We start from the raw sequence: 22,464 nt of genomic DNA, 5'->3' as shown, positions 1-22,464 counted from the left end.
ATTTGGGGTTTATTTTAATAAAACAGAGGTGCAAAAGAAAAATAGTCCTATGTTTTTAAAAAATATTTATTTAAAAATAAGATATCTAAAAATACAGTACATAATACATTTTGAGAGAAGTAAAAACTTCACAATTTAAATTAAAAAACAATCTGCAAAGAAAATAGAAATATTACATGAATAAAACTAAGTAAAATAAATTAAAAACAAAATAAAACATCGTTCTTAAGGTAGATAGATACATGGTTTGTTTTTCATTCAAAAACCAGTGTAGACTTTTCATTTCAACAAGTGTATCTCGGATACATGGCTCCCACTTATCATTTTCCTCCCTCTTCTCAATCTAATTTCATATCCCTCAACTACTGTTTTCTTTATTCCCTTTAGCGCAAGAAACATCAGTGACAATTTTTCTTTAAATGCTATTCGGGGAACTGACAAGGTAACACGGTAGACATGCAGCAAAGTAACACTCAGATTTAAACAGATGCACTGAATGTAAAAATGCCCAACAAATTTAAGAACAGAATCTTCACATGGCACTTGGAACACACCACTATCAAAACAAAAGTCTTTCATTTTAGGGAGGATATAATATTAAACATCATTTTGTGTTGACACAAAATTACAAAATATCACAAATTTTGCCTATTCGTTAAACTTGCCAGTCACATTTTAAAAGACTAATTCTAGGGACACAAGGCCCATACAAGCAAGATCATCTACACTCAGTTCCTGCAAAAGTCTATTTTATTCCCTCAGGTTAAACTTGCAACTCACTTGCCTGAGTATCTCCAGTTGTAGAGAAAATTCTTCCTATGATATCATTTAGTCACTTTATTCTACCTATGCTAAAGCAGACATTTCTTTCTAATACTCTAGAGGACAACAGCTGTGAATCTTCTACTACTCAATAACTTAAATAAATGACTGCATTTAGCCACATTAAACGTGACTTCCCTGGTGGCTCAGACGGTAAAGCATCTGCCTACAATGTGGGAGACCCGGGTTCAATCCCTGGGTCGGGAAGATCCCCTGTTGAAGGAAATGGCAACCCACTCCAGTATTCTTGCCTGGGAAAATCCCATGGATGGAGGAGCCTGGTTGGCTACTGTCCATGGGGTCGCAAAGAGTCAGAGATGACTGAGTGACTTCACTATCTATCTATCTATCTATCTAGCCACATTAAATTAAGTAACACATAAACAATCTGAGTAACTCAGAACTGATACTGCAGCAACAAGATCTAGAAAATATATTTGGATAATTAGAGACAATGTTGTTTCTTCCCAGTTTGCTTTTAAATTTTATCTTTCCCTCTAATAATATATACATCTGTATTTCAATATATCATTCATGTGATCCTAAGTCACATTTCACATTAGTTTCAGGCATGATTTTTTTCCATTCAGAATTCACTGCAAAACCACATATTATATCTACATTCAAACACAGACTGATTTTGGTTGATTGAAAACTATGCGGAACATTCTCAAATGTGATTGTCTACTTTCCCAATATGCACACTCAGTTATCTTCTTGCCAGAATTTTTAATCAATTCAGCTACATTTTTTAGGGGCATTAAATGAATGCTTTAAAGTTTTGTGGGGGAAAAAACAGGGAAACAGGATAGTAAACATAACAGTATTACATTTGGACTATTACAACTACTTCTAAAGGATGTTTTCTTTCATTTTTTACAAAATGAATCACTAAGCAGAATTAGTTTTTAAAATACTCAACTACAACTTACATGAAGTGAGTAACAACATCTAGATTTTGGGGGGGATGTAAAGTTCAATTTCTTATTAGTTTTGTTTAAATCAAAGTTTTGCATTTCCTCTTAGACAAGCATATGTGTGTGTGTGCGCATGTGGTATGTGTGTGTACACACATACATATGTGTATATTTTAACATTTCCTTTAAAATTATCTTTATTTGCAAAATAGAAAAATGGCAATATCATTCTTTAATACCACTAATACACACACACAGATGCAGAAACCTTCATCTGTTATCAGAATGGGCCCTTAACTTTTCCTTTTAGCATTTTGCTTCTGAATTTATTAGAAGAGCCCAACAAGCCATACAGTTCATTTGTAGGAATAGTAGAGTTATTATTATTTCTCATTTATTCCTGCAGATTAAGACAAAAAAAAAATCTTGTGAAAAGTGTTTCAATTAACTTTTGCAAGTTCAACCTACCATACTACATTTTAAAGTGGCCAATCTATATGAAAATACAAAATTAAACATCATACTAATCTTCCTAACTAAAAAACATAAAGTCCAAATGAGAGACATTTAAAGCCAACTAAATTGAGGCAGCAGTGTGCAAAAACTAACATCTATTAATCAGAATTGTTCTTAGTAACATCAAATTCTCCTTTATAAACACAAGGACATGAGAAGAGAACCCTCAGGGAACTGAAAAGAAAAATAACTCTTTGGTACGGGAGATAAAAATGTCACTCAAGGCTAAAGTGAGTAGCACCAGGATGTTTTAGTTATTGAGGTTGTAAAACACTAACTTCAGGCACCAGTAGTGCAAATATCACCCAACACACACTGGCAAGAATGAGCTTGCAATATGCAGGCAAGCTTTCCCTTTAGTTAACAGCCTACGCAATTAAACCCTGTACTTAGTCAACAGACAAGCAAAGCCACAAAAAGAAACACACCTTTTGTTGCTACTGTTTTGTCCACATCTCTGTTTATATATAAAGCTATCAATACCAAAAAGATCAGAGTGCTGCACGACTGTGGTAGGCACCATATTACATGTTACAGGAATTCACAATACCAATAGCTATGGAGACCCTCAAGATCTCAAAGTATCTGAAATAGTCCAAAATTGAAAGTGAAAAATCACCCTTCATATACAAACAGTTGATTTTCTCTCTGTTGACAAATTCTACTTTAATACACAGTATCCTTTCTCCATAATAGGAGACTTATAATAAGGTCCTAGTTTTTTCAGTCAAACTTTAGGCAACCTATTCACTTCTCCTTGGCATTAAATAGCTGTACTACCACATAATTCTTGAAACTTCCTGACAGCAGACACTATACAATTATGATGTTTAAAATTAAAAAGAATTTCTCAAAGGCATCTGACTAGCTGACAAGAATCAGCAATATAAACTCCTTAGGTAAAATAACTCAAACTAAATGCTTACATGCATTAACAACTCCTACAGTAAAACGGTATCAACAAGAGATAAGGCTAAAGTGATTGTAGCAGGGAAATTCTGTGCCCAGTAAACCCTGCTGTTAAGATGCTGATTATACATAGTCTGTGTAGCCTTCTCTCTATCTCATTATGTTCCCCTACTCTCTTTATCCAGTTTTGGCTACTCACTCCTCATTTATACCTGTACTCTATGGTAGAAAAAGGAAAAAGGAAATAATATAGCAAAAAAAATTAATAATAATAGAAAATACCCAAAATACCAATAACATAAGAATAAAGATCACTATTATTTCTGTTTCAAATTAGCATAGCAAGCAGCATACTATAACATCTGAAGAACAGACAAAAATACACTAAATTTAGTTGTCAAAAACTGCACAATGATAATGAAAGGAGACATAAGAGAAAACTTTCCTGGAGTTAAACCATCACCATCCCAAACACAGCAGAAATGTTAAATACTGACTGATATATAGAACAACAGCATTGGTTCACAATACTTCAAGCAAGTTGGTTCTATTACTTTTTCATGTTCTACTGAAGAATATTCTAGGATTCAACTGAGAATGGCTAAATTCAGAGTTCAATGAAATTAGTGATTTACAGAGAAATTCAAAGCATTCTTAGGATCTAAAGTAATAAATGTGGACATTAAATACTACATTCATTTACTAGTTATATGGCTACTAATACTAGCAAGTAGAACATACTAAATGTGTATGACTTACTAACTACATTTGCTAATACTTATTTTTTTTAAAGCAACAGTAGGAGAATTGGGTAAAAAAAATCCCATATCTAATAATAAATTATTTAATGTTTTTAAGTATAAACTGTACCAAATAAATTCTAGATATATCTACATATATAGAGGTCATGTCAAAAACTTATTTAATAAAGCAGCAACAGTTTAGTAAACTTGAGCTAAGTACTCTGTTCATACAGGAAGCACTAAGGGAAGTAGACACTGGAGAAAAGTCCAGGGAAAGACTAGCAGCTCTGTTAATATTAATGCTTTTGTAAACTACAGCTGCATATATTGTGATTTTATACCAACATAAGTGAGAACATTCAAACCACTCCATTACCTAACACATAGAAAGCTACATGCTTAAAAATCAAAATTATTTCATACGTCTTGTGTGGAGGTGTTCTCCTAACTCAAGTCTTCATGATTAGCATCAAAACACCCTTTGGGGTGAAACATACCTTCAATTTATTATTTGTACAAAAGTGGCCTGAAAAAGCCTGATGAAGAGTAGTTAAAATTAGCCACCAGCCTGGAGAAAAATACCCCTAAGCTTTAGCAAACAATCACTAATGCCCATTCTGACAGAAATTTTAACTTAGCTGTTATACTAAACTTTATCTATGCTTATGTTTTCTATTTCTATTATTTAAAACTATGCTTTCTTCTGCTCAAAGAGATTAATATATTACTATTTTAAATATACCTATTTCTTAAGTTAACCACAAATATTTTTAATACAATTCTTAAGCAAAATAGTTATTTTTCTTACAGTGGAACATCAGCTGATTTAATATTTTTAAAATTTTGAACTCAGTCAACTTTTGCCCACAATCTTGAGCCTATAAAATATTTTTGTTTGCAGAAATAAATAGCAGCTAACATAATTGTTCAAGAGGGGTAAATTCTAACAACCACTTAAAAATCTTTCATTTCCAGAAGCCCAATTAATGACTTTGCTGACATAAAACATCCTTTAACATACATTTCACTTAAAATGAAATGGAATGTTTATAAGGAAATACTTCATTCAATATATAGATTACATCAATAATCTCACTGCTCATAATTATTTTCTAATGTTCAACATCATTAGTTATTTTCATGGTTATCCAGAATACATAATAAATCAGCTACTAAAGGTACAGTTCTAACTCACAGTAGGATAATTAAAAGGAATGAAGAAAATTATAGAAAGAATTAGTAATCTCATTATTTTAATACAACTGAATCAGTAAAAAAAAAACTCATTCCAAAACTGGGATTAAAAACCAAATGTATTTTTTTATATATTCAGTAAAACACTAACTAGACACTTGCTTGCTATTGTAACTACAATAAATTTGTTTTGTAGTAAATTGGTAATTTTAAGGTAATGGTTTTTTCAATTCTGAGGCTTAATTTGCCAAAATAAGGCTCAAAATAAAATTGATGAAATGGTTTCATATGTATTTATCCTCATCTGATATAAATCTGACAGTAAAAAATATACAATATGAATACACATAAATGAAGAAAAAAGGTCATACCTGTATGAACTAGACATCAAAATCATAAACAGGAACACATTCATTTTCATAAAACCTTACATTTTTTACACAGACTTCCCTTAAATTTGTACCTTTGAAGTATTCAGAATTTGACTATACAATTCACTTGTGGGGCAATAAATCTCTAAAGCCAGTATAATTACATCAATTAGCCAAAAGAGGGCGCAGAGAGAACACTAGAGTTTATGCACTCCCTGGGAAAGTGCCAGGTGGCTTCTCTCACGTGGTCTACCAAGAATCACAAAACCCAGTCATGTGTGCTAACTTGAAAACACTTAAAGTTACAGCATAAGTATACACAGCTACACTTTATATAGATTCTTATATAAATATATTGATATGTAGCATTTCTGCCATTCAAAGAAAAATAAATATATGCCTTGCCTAGTGTATTAGTTTGCATTTCAGTAACTTAGAAGAATCAGCTACAATGGGATCAGGATCAGGGAAAGTAAAGAGAAAGAAGTGAAAAGATTGTGCCCTAAAATTGGGAAATCTAAGAAAGCCAGAAACAGAGATCCTTAGAGTAGGAAAGAGACCACCTCTGGTTCTCATCACTGAGGCAGAGGTTGGCACTGACCTCCCCAGTACCTTTCAAGGTAGCTACTGCTACTACATGAAGTATAAATACATCCATAAAGCTCTTAAGGAGTCCTCACTTGGCTACGCTGTGTTCTCAAGGTCCTCATTTGAAAGGAATGTATACAGCATAAGGCATTTGACTGATATCTATCTACATTATCTATACTCCTTATAACTTCTGTCACCAGGCCAAATTTGGTCAATATGTTAGCTTGCACAAAACCCTACCCATTTATTTGCCTGGCATGAATATACTAATTTTGTGGTTCATTAAGCTCTATAAATATATTTCTTATATTAAATTTACTATGCAACTTATCAGCACCAATAAATATTTTTACCTGCCACATCTAAGTTTTTAAATAATAAAGCATTGTAATCAGAACAGGAGAGACATGGCACTTAAATCTCTGAGAAGACCTTATTCTATTACTTTAGAAGACTATTTACAGTTTCTAAAAACTAAACACAGTAGAGTTAACTAGCTGACAATGGTTAACCTTCTGTCCCATGATTTCTCAGGTATGACTCCTTACTATCAAAATTAACTAAAAAGAAAATATTGCTATGCTCCAAGAACACTAGACACCCCTTCAATCTTCTCTTCAAGAGAAAGACTGAGTACATAATTTCTTTAGAAAAGATATATGGATTTTGCAGTATTCTAATGGAAAAAAAATTTTTAACTGAATTTTTTCCCAAAACATACTAAATATTTTTTTCACACAAATGTTCTGTACTTTCCAAGAGACCATCACTATCAACAATTCAAATTTTTATAATCATGAATACAGATCACTATATTTTCTTATTTTAAGGTCATTTCCTAACAATAGCTACAACGAAAGGTCTCTCCATCCAGATTACATGTGGGCAATTAAAATTTAATTTCAATTTGGGTGATTACAGGTACACAAAAGTTACTTACTTTTACTAGTAACTTTCTATAAATAAAATTTCAATATTAGTTGGCCAATATTTATTACATAAAAATCTTAACGTGTCATTTTAGATCTAATAGGTAAAAGTAAAAAGTATACATTTTTTCAAAAGCACAATACTCCTCTTTATACTATACATTACATATTATCTAGTTCACTAGCATTTAAAAAACATAACACATTCTAATATAACGACACAAAAAAAGGTATCAGTGGAATTATTGCAAGTTCTTTACCCTTTTGCTCATCAAAATCTTAGGGTAAAATAGGAACACGTCTGTTTAGTCAAAAATTCTTCCCCGGAGCAAATATCTCAACAAAAACCAATAATTACAACAGTAGAGAGAGAAGAAATGGGAAAGTTAACATGGGAAAAATTAATTTTTCCTTTAAAATAAAGCAGGTAGTTGGTATTTTACTTTAGTGGTGTTTTTATTTAGTTTTTGGTGAAGAGAAAAAAATCAGAAAGCTACTTCTAAGAAAACACCGTCCTTTTTTTGTGTTGCTGCTTTTGGTTTTTGTTGCTGTTCAATCTTACATGCTGCATTTAAAAAAAATCTTGCAGCACATATAAAAGGGAGTATATCATATTTTAAACTGTATTTGAAAAACAAAATTTACATAAAAGGTACATCAACTTTTGTAAAATTTGAAGGATTAAATTCAGATTTGGTTAGTACCGCTTAAGAGTGAAAATTTTAAATACACACACACAAATCTGTAACACTGTTAGTACTAAAAGAAATTATGTACAATTATTTCATCCCAATCAGTGCCTTTTGAGTTTAATAACAAAAGCATTTAAAGAAATCCCTGTGGAAAGCTAATTTGAAAGTAAACATGCTTTAAAACTTAAATATAGATCTTTTATTAGTCCCACAACAGGATCAAGATCACTATTAAAATAAAGCCTGGGGCACATTATGATGCTTAAGATTGGTGGGTGGATTTTAATTGACTTGAAGACTGTCATAGTTCTATTATCAGAAAACCTGTAACGCATTTCCAGCATGGAGGACCCATCTGTGCCCACCATCCATCTGTTTAGACGTGATTGGCAAAGTGGTAGGGAACTCGCAGTGGTTGCCTCCGCCTGAAAGGAATAAACCACAGGATCTTCCAACGAGTGCCAAAAACTTCTGAGAAGGTCTGCTGCCATGGCTTTCGGGGCCTCGATCTACAGAAGACAGCATTATTAGTGAAAGACAGCTCTCCCATGGTGCACTTCAGTCAGCTAAAACAATACAGGTTGGCTGGGGATCCATTACTGGACTCTGATGAATTGTGTCCCAGCATCACAAATACAGCTTTTCTTTCATTATGGCATGCAGCTGAGTTTTAACTCTGGATAGCAGATATTGTATCTGTGTCGTCAATCAACCTAGGCAACTTTTGAAGCAGAGGAGAATCTCAGGATTAACAGAATGTGTGTCAACAACACAGTAGCAAATCTCTTTTGATGTACTTTCAGGACAAATAATTTAACTTACTTTAGTTAGACAAGGGACAAGAATGATCAGTACTTATTTTGTTTGAAAACTATCACGGCTAGAAGACCCCTACTGTAAGACTGGGTCATGCTTGTCTAGCTCAGACCTTAGACAAGGTACCGAGAAAAAGCCATCATTATATTATCTATCTTTTCACTACATGCACACATTTTTCAAATGTAACCAGTTGTTCACATTTTAAAACAAGAACACTACAGAGTTCACTTTTATACTTACATTTCTTCACAACAGTTTGACATCTTTTCAATAGATGTTGTATCCTATTAAAAATTTAAAAAATTATACTCAGGTATAACGAAGTTTTCAAGGCTTTATTTTATATCTATTTTATGGGCTTTATTTGATACTTTATGATCATTTACTTTTTAATCATATTAAGAGAATATTCTGAAGATATAAACAGTCTACATATAGGTACGAAGAACTCTAAATTATCCATGTACATTGCTGAAATTCCCTTGGAAAAACAGAATCAATATTACCTTGTGCTAAAAAAAAAAAAAAAATTCAATTACAAACCCCATTCCCCAAATTGTAGGAGTCTCACTTCATTAAAAAATACCTTTTATTACAATTCCCTTCCGGATAATTCTTTTAAAAGCCTATAGTTAATTCAACTGTCACATGCATTCAAAATTAAATACCAAAATATTAAAGACACTAGTGAACAGAAAACTTTGAAGAGTCAACAGTTTCTACTGGTTATGGATTTCTGTAAACCAACACAAATTCAATGACACAGTCTATGCATTTACCATGCTACCACACTATTACTTGAAAAGTAAAGCTAACTGATTAGTATTTAGTAAAGACTGCTTCAAAAGAAAAAACAGTCCCTTCATAATAATGCAATTTCTCATTATGTGTTTTCTAAAAGGCTGTTAAGACAAATATGTAAGAAAAAGAACTCAATAAAGAGAATAAAGTTTCTAGACATACTAGTCTAATTCATGTTAATGGAAGACATCATTAGACTGAGAAACTGGGATGGATAAGGAATATAGAAATAATTAAAAACACAAGTAACATAATCTTATTTTATATACATATTTACATTTTTTTAATTTATATTTTAAAAATACTTTTAAATAGTACAAAAGAAATACATTCTTTTTAAATATACAAAAAAGTTAAGAGTTTTCCTTTTACCCTATTTATTAGCTTCTTCATATACAGCAGGTGGACTGTACTATTATTAAGCAGTACTACTCATGCAAATATTTCTAACTGCAACTCCAGTTCCAAAAATTTCTTTAGATGTGATTGTCTTCCAACACTACTACTAAAAAATACCTTTGCTTCAAAAAATTCTTTAAAAGAAGCTACATGAATGGCTCATAATATTAAATTCTTATGTATGAACAGCTGTCTAACTTCAGTTGGCCCACACAAAGGAAAACAAATCTATGTTTTTTTTTAGATGACTAGCAACCAGTAACAGAGTTTCACTTCCAGATTTGTCAGGAATGTGTGAGGAGGTTGTAGATTAGTTACTCTATATTCACTAATTTCCCTAGCATTTTCTGAAATTCATGATATCCAATGACAATTCGACTCATAATTAACCTTTCCTAGTTCTATTACATACGTAATTTGCTCAAAATAATGTTTTACTTTGTGAAAACATAGTCTGCAAATACATGTAAACATTGATTAGAGACTTAGAGGAAAGTTGGAGCTCTGGTTCTATATCTGACAAAAAAGTGAAGGAAGTAATTTAAATGGTTTCTTAGAATTGATGGTGACAGGTTATTATGAAACAATTAAGACAGCTTGCACAAAAATATGAAGGAAGAAACAGAAAAGAAATTTAAAACTGTTATGAGGAAAGGTGTATAAATGGCCCTGAATCGCAGGTGTAGATAATATTTGAAACTAGAAACTATTTCAGGATAAGGAAGGCAACTATAAGGGTAAACTATCATAACTAGCTGATAGTACAGGAAATGGTTTACCATGCCTAAACTCACAACTTGATTATAATTCTGAGGAATGTGTTTGTGACAGTAAAAGACCGACTTGAAAGGCTTTGTATTTAGACTTCCTAAGGGGAAAGCTCTTACTCTCAAGTGCTTTTGATGATATCTTTCTAGAATCTGGTTCAAGAAATAGCAGGAATACTACCTTTCAAGTCATCATAAACAGTTATTCTATCAAAGGATGGAGTGGTTTACCATGACTTTATGAACAGGACTTGTGGGGCAACCTATAAAGGACCATTTTTTTTCCCCCTCTAGAAATGGCAAATGCCTAGCTCTCAGCTATCCAAAATACTATTATAAGAACAATAAATGGCCAAACATGTCACAAAGTTTTTGCACTGGCCTTTATACAACATACTCAGGGCAACAAAAGTTATCAGCTATCACATTCATACACACAATAGAAACAGTAAACTAGAGGAGAGGTTACTAGTGAAGGAACGTTGACAGTCACAAGTTATTTTCAAGTGCCAAACTACATTCAATATACTTTTAGTTTCGTTTTATTTAGGCAGGGAATTGTGGAATATTTCACAGAAAAACTAAAAATAAACAGATTTTGTTGCAAATAATTCTATTGAACATAAAAGACTCAATACCTTTAGTGACTATCACAAAAGGACCAATAAGATAATTACTATCTTCAAGGAGTAATAATACAATCTTTTAAATTCCTGCTATATGTAGGACAGCTATCTAGAAAAAAATCAAATTCCTCAAGGAATGATAAGAAACCCATTTTTATTGTGTGTTGTCTACAATCAAAATACCTTATTTCCAATGAAATATTTATGTCTTGATTATGGTCTTATGATCAAAATAGCCAAGACTTGTGTCAGTCTGCATAAGTGAGATATACGAAAATCCTTTCCTAGTTTAAAAACCAGAAGTTTATTTTCTAAAAAAAAAAAAAAGAATAAACTAGAAACAAGCAAAACTTACAGAAACATAGCCCTCATGTATTTTATCAAATATACTTTATCTTCTCCCGATGGCTGACCCTACTCTAAGAAATGATTTTTCAGGTTCAGTCTAAGGAAATATGTTTGACTATAAAAGAACGATGTATCCCTCAACTAATAAGATTATAACTGGAATGAAAAAAAAGTTTCTAATAGGAAGGGAGAAGGAGGTATTATTGCCTATGGGAAAAATTGGGGGTGAGAGAGGCGAAGAGCAAGAATTTATCACCAAACATTTCCTGGTTAACAGATCTGAGAATCTAGTCCTCTTGGGATAGACTGCTTGATGACACAATTCATCCAACTAACTTGAGTTCATCCTCACCAAGCAACACTTGGCTGTGCACACAGCTGTACAGGAGAGTGTACTGCAGGGTCCTTTGGTACCTGACAGCCGTACATAAGGGAATAAATAGTCAGCCTGGTTTATATGACTATCACTTTTGCATCTAGAAGTAAGAGTTACTACTTCTGGGCCTGATTAACCCTGGAAACATTTTCAAAATGGAGTTTCCAGATCTATCAAAACAAAGGTCTGAGGAAAATAAGAACATTCTGTCAGAAAGAAGACAGTTCAACCTAGCTGCCCGCTCTCATTCGTCTCAGGATAGGTCTTCTTGATAGTTTTTACTCTCTGCACATACCTGACTCAACAACTCTGCTGATTTAACCTGGAGTAAAAAACACTATTAAGGAAAGTCTATTTCAACTAGAGATGATATACCTCTTGTGTCTACTAATAAATTTTGTAATTCTAAAACAGATGTTAGTTGACTTCCTATAATTTCTGATCAACATACAGAGAGCAACTCATTTCACTTTGTATCTTTCATAGCACCAAACCACACAGAAAGTGGGTACTCAACATATGTTTGTAGCACTAAACTAATCAAACATGGGCAGAAATAACATTATTTCTTATCTTTATTTTATTTCAATCCAGAGAGAGAAAAACTTCCTCCTAACCTTAGACCTCTCTTATTCTTTGAGGTCGAACTCACTACCTTACTCACTTGAAGAGATATTTTTTTAAAAATCCACCTTTCACAAAGGATCAGCTATATCTTTTATTAGAGATCTTAAGTTCATATAAACATTTAATCAATCATGAAACCAAACTGAGAAGGCCGTAGATCTTACATTTATAGCCACTGAAAATTTCTTTCCAAAAGAATTTCTATACTCCTGTTCTGTGTGCACTTAGTCGCTCAGTTGAGTCCGACTCTTTGTACCCCATGGGCTGCAGCCTGCCAGGCTCTTCTGTCCATATGTATTCTCCAGGCAAGAATACTGGAGTGGGTAGCCATGTCCTTCTCCAGGGGATCTCCCCAACCCAGGGACCAAACCCAGGTCTCCTGCATTGCAGGTGGATTCTTTACCATCTGAGCCACCAGGGAAATCCAAGAATACTGGAGTCAGTAGCCTATTCCTTCTTCAGGGGGACTTCCCAACCCAGGAATTGAACCAGGGTCTCCTGCACTGCAGGTGGATTCCTTACCAGCTGAGCTACTCAGGTTTTTAATCAGCCTTTTTCTGGCTGTTCAAATACTACTACTAGGTTTTTGTAGGAATCAAATGAATTAATATGTTAGAGCCCTTAATAACTCAATAAATGGCAAACCTAAGTTTTTACTGTAGGACTTGGAGATATCTCAGTTATATTAGATTGTAACTAGACAAAATTATCTTTAAACAAAAGCAATTTTCATAATTAAAATGACATGGACTATGGAAGACTACACAAATAAAATACAATGTCCAAAAGGGACTTATAATCTGGTTGAAAAAATAGGTAGTAAGTATTATACATAAACCATGATTCATTTACTCATTTATTCCTCTATCAAAAATTTAGTAAGTACATATTATACAGTAACAAAGAGCTTACAGGCTAGTGACAGTTAAATATATAAGAAATAATTATACAGAAATATACAGAAGATATCAGAGAGGACGATCATATATAACAACATATAAGTAAGCCAAATACTATTTTATTTTATTTTATTTTTTTATTTTTTTTAATTTTTATTTTTACTTTATTTTACTTTACAATACTGTATCGGTTTTGCCATACATTGACATGAATCCACCAAGGGTTAAAACAGCTGAAAACTTATGTTTGAAATCAACAATCAACTCAAGGTCAATTACCCTTACATTTTTAATACAAAATTATACTTTTAAGAAGATTTTTTATCAGTAGAAGATGGGCTAATGTGCCCCTTTGGCTTGGATTTGAGGAGTAAGTAATATAGCGACAGAATGTGACAGAGAAAAACATAAGAATCACTGTGGAAAAAGATATACCAAGTTAACTATAAAGTTCACTGTTTTTTCCAATTCTGTAAGTTGTAAAGTCAGAGTAAAAATTCATGTGGATTCAGAACATGAAACAATAAAGTGGGAAAAATCACAATTAAAAGGGAAACTCATAAATGTTTAGCTTCCTTACCAAAAAAAAAAGCCATCTACTTAATCACTGAAGCAATTAGTCATGCCTAAAGAAAATTAAAAGGTGCTATTCCTATTTTTAAAAGTACAGAAATAGATCTAAGTTGTTTTAAATGACTTTTAATCTTATCAGAAAGTTAATTAATTACACTGACTAAAGAGAGAGGATGTAATATAAATACATTTACACACAGAACAGTTTTATACTAAAGAGCAATCCAATTCCACACATAATAATCATGATGCTAGGAGGCATTTTTAGAAAGAAAGCTTTTCTATTACTAGGCAATGTAACTTAGTATGTATTTAAACTAATTCTTTTGCTAGAGTGAACCTAGTTTCCACACAGGTCTCTACTGTATCCAAAATTCAAAGAAATATTATAGCCAATATTAGAATATGATACTGAAAGCATATAAGAAGTAACATTTTAAATTTTAATGATTTTTCTAGGTTTTAAAAAGCTACACAGATACTTCCTGTAATATTATAATTAGAAATGCTGTATTAGAAACATACTTCGTTTTTATTAAATGAAAATATAATTTAGAAGGAAAACAGAATGTTGCACAGAACTCCCTTTATAGAAATGTAAGTGAGCTAGGTTCAGCATAATTGGCAATGATATCCATATTTGCAATGCTGATTTAGAGCTGAGTAAACCAAACATAATTTGTACAGAGATTGTACTGAACACTTAATTCATCGCATTGATTCAGGGGATACTTCGCAAAATTTCATTATAAGTCTTAGGACTACATTTTTGGGTACATGTCTAAAAGGCAGGTAAGTTCACTAACTCTATCCTAATAGATAATCTCATTTAAGCTAATTTAACATTTTGAACATAAGATACTTTTCACTGTAAAACATAATCAAGTTAAAATTAAAGTCACTCCTGCATCTGTGAGTCTGTCTATGTTTATTTAGGTAATCATGAGTGAGAATTTAGGAAGGAAAACATATTCTCCTTTTATTCTGAAAAGCTTTGCTCTAAGCTAGCCTCAGGAGTTTAAGTAGTGGTCCAAAAATAGTACCTGTGAGACCAAATATAAAAAGCTCAAAATTTTTTCTTTGGGAACTTAAAGCCTTTTACAAAACTGCAACTAAATATATCTTCCCCAGCCTACCCTCAACCTCACCACAACTGAGAAAAGCACTAAGCTCCAGAGACACCATCAAAAGCTTCAGCTTTTACACAAACTCCACGGTGCCCTGAAAATAAAAATGCGTGTATACAAAATTGAGATAAACTGTCAGAACAGTGTCATGGTGTACAATAGCTCACTGTCAGACCCTCACCAGAAGGCGCTGTACCAGCTGTTACCGGCTTCTTGATTAACTCTCTCCAAGCCCAGTGACTGAAAACACGGCTAATACAATCATCCAGCACTATTAGTACTGGTGCTCATCAGAATGGACATTATTCTTGGCTGTGTGTGAACCACTGCATGGTAAGAAATACTGACAACAGCAATTACACTAATAACATCACTATCCATTTCATTCAGAAACAAACAAAAAGGCTAAATAGTCTAAGTGAGGAATAATTAGAATAATCTGTTCCCTAAATAAAGAATGTTTCAAAGCAAACTTTGAAAACACTTTTACCCTCAATATTAATTTTAGTCAAAAGGAGCAAGAATATATATTTAAACCTTGTTTTTTTAAAATTAAGTCTAAAATAATCAAAGGTAATCCTTGAAAATTGGGTTTAAGATTAGTCTATTTCATAGAAACATCTGGCTGGGTTGAAATCTTTTAACCTTGGAAATGGGATCACAAATCCAATATTTTTAAATTTAAGTAATTTCTAATTATTTTATCTGGGTAACATAATTTGTCTTACTAGGTCTAAAATGACACTGGATTATCATTAACTATGATTAACCTGTTACCTTTTACTATCAGTAAAAAGATGGGACTTTTCCTCTTATACAGGAAGGAAATGTTTTATTTTTCCAAGTAAGGGCAGATAATGGGAAAAAATTACCAAAAATTAACATGTAGCTTCCTCAAAACTTCAATCTAAACCTAAGTAGAAATAGCATTTGTTCTGCTTGTTTGTTGTGTATTTCAAACTATGTAATTACATAATTTCTATAATGATAGAAATTGGCAGAAATTGATAGAAATTGATACTCCTACCAATGTTTTCCAAAAATGTATCTTGGTCTTTGGGGTGCAGGAGTAGGGGAAGGAGAAACACATCAATGGAAGGACTGAATTCACCAAGATTCCTTCCCCTCCTTTTCTTTTTTATGCTACCTGACAAATTTTCGTCACTACTTTCACATTCTAAAGAGAGATCCATGTATTCTGACAGTGACAAAAAGATGTCCAGATGTGAAATATCCTATAGGTAGTGTCAATTTTTTTCATTAAATTAAACAGGAGGCATATGTTATAAAGAAAGGAAGCAAAATCTATATTTTAAACTTTAATTTTAACATTAAATTTATTTTAAATACGAATAATTCACTAGATTTAAAATTAAATATTGAATGCATTAACAACTTTATATAATTAAGCCCTAAAGAACCTTAAATCAATGCGGGAAGTAGTGCATTCTGGAAATTTAAAAAAAAAAAAACTTTTTCATTAAAAAGAGTGGTACTTGAAGTACCTTATGAGAATCCAGGTAAATGCAATTGAAATTTACTATAATTTTTAAGAATTTAGATTCAAGAGGAAGTACAGTAACTAAAGGTTGGACTAGCAAATGGAATATATAAACAGCAAGCAAATTTTATAAAGAAAGGAAGCAAAAATCTTCATTTTAAACTTTAATTTTAACACTAAATACTATTTTAAATACTAATCAATTCATTAGATTTAAAATTAAACAATTAATGCATAACAATTTTATATAATTAAGCCCTAAAGAATCTTATATCAGTGTGGCTAGTTGTGCATTCTAGAAACGAAAAAAAATTTTTTTCTTCAAATAGTGGTACTTGAAGTACACCATGAAAGCCCAGGTAAATGCAATTGAAATTTACTTTTTTTTTTTTTTTTTTCGGGATTTAGATTCAAGAGGAAGTGCAGTGACTAAAGGCTAAACTAGCAAATGAATGTATTCTGTCTCTTAATAATTGCATTCTTTTTCAAATGTTTCACATATATTTAATTTCTGTACACATGAGACCTGTTTACTATACTATATGTATACAGAAAGAGATGAAACTTTGGGAGAGAGCTTTATTTAACAAATAGAATTTCTACTCAGAGGCTTCCCAGGTAGCTCAGCCGATAAAGAATCTGCCTGTAGAGCAGGAGACCCGGGTTCGATCCCTAGGTTGGGAAGATCCCCTGGAGAAGGAAATGGCAACCCACTCCAGTATCCTTGCCTGGAAAATACCATGGACAGAAGAGCCAGGCAGGCTGCAGTCTACGGGGTTGCAAAGAGTCTGGCATGACTGAGCAACAAACACACACTCAGTTTTAGAAATGCCACAACCTTAAAACCAATATCCCTATCTTAAGAAAGACAATGAAATGAGGTTCAATATTATAGCAAAAGAGAACATACAATTTGAAAATTAATATTAATGTACTGGTAGTCTGAAACACAGAAGGGAACCTAATACCGTATATCCTTGAAAAAGCATAAATAACTATATATATATATATACATATATAAATAACTTTAGGTCCAACTCAGAAGTGAATCAGATATGATAAATAGTTTTATGTCCAACTCAGAAGTGATACAAAAGCTTGAGAGCAGAAATTCTTAAATGATCTTGAAGCCTATGCTGCCAAACCCCATTTTCTGAAGCTACTAGGACTGCTTAGGTGAGAAGGAAATTGTTACTGTCAGCTATAAGCCTGATGACTCTCAGAAGTAACTTGTAGTCTTAACAGCAATGCTATCAAATGTCCATTTCCAGTCATTAACCACAGGAAATTAGGGAAATCAGAGAAACTTCATTTCAGGAAATATAAATATGATTTGGAAAAACTCAAAAGTAGAAATTTAAAAATGCAAGCATAATCTGGCAATTTAGACTCAACTTATGAATGGACTATAAAGTAATAATTATGAATGAGTATAAAGGCAGAGAAAAAAGATTTTAGGGGAAGATTTATTCTCGTCCACAGGAATATGATTAATTTCACGTTACTTATCAACATCATTAGATAAATCACAAGAGATATTAGAAAATATATCAAGCGACTGAATAATAACAAAGGTATATCTAAACAGACATCATCCAATCCATGAATGACCAATAAGCACATGAAGAAGTGTTAAATATCATCAGTCATCAAGGAAATGTAATTTAAAACAACTGTTTATTATTAAAACCTATATATAGAACAGTCAAAGTCAAAGAGGAGAGTGAAAAAGTTGGCTTAAAGCTCAACATTCAGAAAACTAAAATCATGGCATCTGGTCCCATCCCTTCATGGCAAATAGATGGGGAAACAGTGGACACAGTGGCTGACTTTATTTTTCTGGGCTCCAAAATCACTGCAGATGGTGATTGCATCCATGAAATTAAAAGACATTTGCTCCTTGGAAGGAAAGTTATGACCAACATAGACAGCATATTGAAAAGCAGAGACATTACTTTGCCAACAAAGGTCTGTATAGTCAAGGCTATGGTTTTTCCAGTGGTCATGTATGGATGTGAGAGTTGGACTATAAAGAAGCCTGAGCACCAAAGAATTGATGCTTTTGAACTGTGGTGTTGCAGAAGACTCTTGAGAGTCCCTTGGACTGCAGGGAGATCCAACCAGTCCATCCTAAAGGAGGTCAGTCCAGGGTGGTCATTGGAGGGACTGATGTTGAAGCTGAAACTACAATACTTTGGCCACCTGATGAGAAGTGCTGACTCATTTGAAAAGACTGTGATGCTGGGAAAGATTGAGGGCAGGAGGAGAAGGGGATGACAGAGGATGAGACGGTTGGATGGCATCACTGACTCGATGGACATGGGTTTGGGTGGACTCTGCGAGTTGGTGATGGACAGGGAGGCCTGGCATGCTGTGGTTCATGGGGTCGCAAAGAGTCGGACACGACTGAGCAACTGAACTGAACTGAACAGGTGCAATTAAAAAGACTGGCAACAATAAATATTGATGAGTATGAAAGTAACCAGAATTCTCATACACTGTTGGTGAGATTGCAAAATGGTACAATCACTTGGGGAAGAGGCCTGGCAGTTTCTTATGAAATAAAAGATAAACCTATCTTAAGTGACCAGCAATTCTTCTCCTAGATATATACCCAAGGATATGAAAACGTGTTTCCACAAAAATACTTGAACAAGAACATTCATAGCATTTTTATTGATAGTTAACCAAATTATGGAACCAGACCAGTTAGTTGTCTATTAATAGAATGTATAAACAAATTGTGGTACAGTCATATAATGGAATATACTCGGTAATAAAAAGAAATTATCAGTACATGTAAAACATGGATGAATCAAAAAACATTATGCTGAAAGAAAGAAGACATAGATAAATGGATACGAGTCAAGTTCTATAACGAATTCTAATCTATGATGGAAAAATAACCAGATCAATGCTGCTTCTTCACAGCACATTGATCTACTGATAAGAGGCATAAAAGAACGTTCTAGGGTAACGGTAGCAGCTCTATTGTGAAAGAGGTTAGGGATGCGCATGTATGCATTTATGCCATTGTATGTAAATCTTGTCTATGGTACATTTTGAGTAAATTTACATAAATGGTATGAGTTAAGGGCTCAACTTCATTCTTTTGCATGTGGACACCTAGTTGTCTCAGCAGCATTTGTTGACTTTTCCTCCCCCCAATGAATTTCTGTTCTAGATACAAGTCCTGTATCAGTACTCATATAAACGGAATCATACAAATGTGTAACCTTTTGTGACTAGTTTCCTTCACTAAGCATAAGGCTCTCTGGATTCATCCATATTGTTGCATGCATCATACTTCACCTCTTTTCAAAGCCAAATAATATTCCATTTTATGGACACACCACATTTCATGTATCCACTCATCAGCAGATAGATATGTGGACTGCTTTCACTTTTGGCCTATTATGACTAATGCTGCTATAAATATTCATATACAAATTTTTGTGTGAACATATGTTTCAATTTTCTTGGGTATATACCTAGGAGTGGAATTGCTGAATAAAAGATAATTTAACTTTTTAAAGAACTGTTAGACTATTTTCTAAAGTATACGCCCCATTTTACATTCCCACTAGCAGTGTATGAGGGTTCTGATGCCTCTGCATCCTCACCTCTGATATTATCTTTATTATACCCTCCTCGTGGGTGTGAGAGAACTTCCCAGGTGGCTCAGTGGTAAAGAATCCACCTGCCAATATAGGAGATGCAGGTTTAATCCCTGGGTCAGGAAGATCCCCTGGAGAAGGAAATGGCAACCCACTCCAGTATTCTTGCCTGGAAAATCCCATGAACAGAGGGCCCTGGCAGGTTGCAGTCCATGGGATTGCAGAGTCGAATAAGACTTAGCAACTAAAGAACATCAAGGATGCATGAGAAGTGATAACCTAATTATGGTTTTCATTTTCATCTCCCTGATGACTTAAGATTTTGAACATCTTTTCGTGTATTTATTGTCCATTTGTACCTTCTCTCAAGAAATGCCATTCACATCCCTTCCTCATGCTTTAATTAGGTTATCTTTTGATTACTGAGTTGTTTTTTTTTAATCTATTCTAGATACAAGTCCTTTATCAGATATGTGATGTGCAAACACTTTCTCCCATTATGTGAGCTGTCCTTTCATTTTCTTGATAGAGTCCTTTGAAGTTCAAAAGTTTACAGTTTTAAGTCCAAATTAGTCTTATTTTTCCCTGTTTGCACTTTTGGTATCATATCTAGGATATTATTTCCTACTCTAAGATTTACCACTGCCTAATCCTACATTTTCTTCTAAGAGTTACATAATGTTAGACCTTCCATTTAGGTCTCTGATCCATTTTGAGTTAATTTACATATACAGTAATTACATATAATGGAAATAAGGGCCCAACTTCATTCCTTTGCATGTGGGTACCGAGTTGTTACAGCAGGATTTGTTGAAAAGACTTTTTTCTTTCCACCATTGAGTAATCTTGCTACTCTTGTTGAAAATTGATTGACCATATAGATATATGTTTATATGTCTGGACTCTCGATTCTGCTTCATCTATCCTTATGCCGGCAATACACTTTCTCAATTACTGCTGCTTTATGTTAAGTTCTGACGCATCTTCTTCACTGAATATATTCTGGTAAACACTTAAGCTTTTATACATATTATGTTATATATAATAATGAGAATCTTTTTTAACATACATGTTTCACAAGTAATATACACACATGTGAAGAAAATACTATCTGTAGGTTGGCCAAAAGGGTTGTGCATTTTAAATTCTGATAGACACTGACAATCTGACCTTCAAAAACTTTATACTAATTTATACCCCCACCAATAACAAATGAGAAAGCCTATTTACATCTGAAATGCAGTGTATTTCCAAACATTTTTGGGAAGTTTTTTTTTTTTTTCTTGTTTTGTTTTTCTCAGTGTTATTTTTCACATTTTAAAAATCTTTTCTGGAGAAATGTCTGTTTAGTTCTTTGGCCCATTTTTTGATTGGGTCGTTTATTTTTCTGGAATTGAACTGCATAAGTTGCTTGTATATTTTTGAGATTAGTTGTTTGTCGGTTGCTTCATTTGCTATTATTTTCTCCCATTCAGAAGGCTGTCTTTTCACCTTGCTTATATTTTCCTTTGTTGTACAGAAGCTTTTAATCTTAATTAGATCCCATTTATTTATTTTTATTTCCAGAATTCTGGAGGTGGATCATAGAGGATCCTGCTGTGATTTATGTCGGAAAGTGTTTTGCCTATGTTCTCCTCTAGGAGTTCTATAGTTTCTGGTCTTACATTTAGATATTTAATCCATTTTGAGTTTATTTTTGTGTGCAGTGTTAGAAAGTGATATAGTTTCATTCTTTTACAAGTGGTTGACCAGTTTTCCCAGCACCACTTGTTAAAGAGATTGTCTTTACTCCATTGTATATTCTTGCCTCCTTTGTCAAAGATAAGGTGTCCATATGTGTGTGGATTTATCTCTGGGCTTTCAAACACATGAAAAGATGCTCAACATCACTCATTATTAGAGAAATGCAAATCAAAACCACAATGAGGTACCACTTCACATCAGTCAGAATGTCTGCGATCCAAAAATCTGCAAGCAATAAATGCTGGAGAGGGTGTGGAGAAAAGGGAACCCTCCTACACTGTTGGTGGGAATGCAAACTAGTACAGCCACTTTGGAGAACAGTGTGGAGATTCCTTAAAAAATTGCAAATAGAACTGCCTTATGACCCAGCAATCCCACTGCTGGGCATACACACCGAGGAAACCAGAATTGAAAGAGACACATGTACCCCAATGTTCATCGCAGCGCTGTTTATAATAGCCAGGACATGGAAACAACCTAGATGTCCATCGGCAGACGAATGGATAAGAAAGCTGTGGTACATATACACAATGGAGTATTACTCAGCCGTTAAAAAG

General features: G+C 33.3%; 1 protein-coding gene across 4 annotated transcripts in view; it reads right to left on the bottom strand.

Moving 5' to 3' along the window:
• The window catches only part of ZDHHC21 (zinc finger DHHC-type containing 21), a 69,229-nt gene continuing 50,094 nt past the window's right edge, over window positions 3,330-22,464 (bottom strand). For all 4 annotated transcript variants that reach the window (XM_018051948.1, XM_018051947.1, XM_018051949.1 and 1 more), the window contains 2 exons: window positions 8,744-8,787; window positions 3,330-8,193 (listed from right to left, as the gene is read on the bottom strand). In XM_018051948.1, coding sequence (XP_017907437.1) covers window positions 8,061-8,193; window positions 8,744-8,787 — 177 coding nt within the window. In that variant the 3' untranslated portion in view covers window positions 3,330-8,060. The remainder of the gene's footprint in view (window positions 8,194-8,743; window positions 8,788-22,464) is intronic.

This window comes from Capra hircus, chromosome 8, assembly GCF_001704415.2.
Source record: "Capra hircus breed San Clemente chromosome 8, ASM170441v1, whole genome shotgun sequence".
Taxonomy (NCBI): domain Eukaryota; kingdom Metazoa; phylum Chordata; class Mammalia; order Artiodactyla; family Bovidae; genus Capra; species Capra hircus.
Note: the sequence above shows the minus strand (reverse complement) of the source record. Positions and strands in the feature narration are given on the sequence as shown.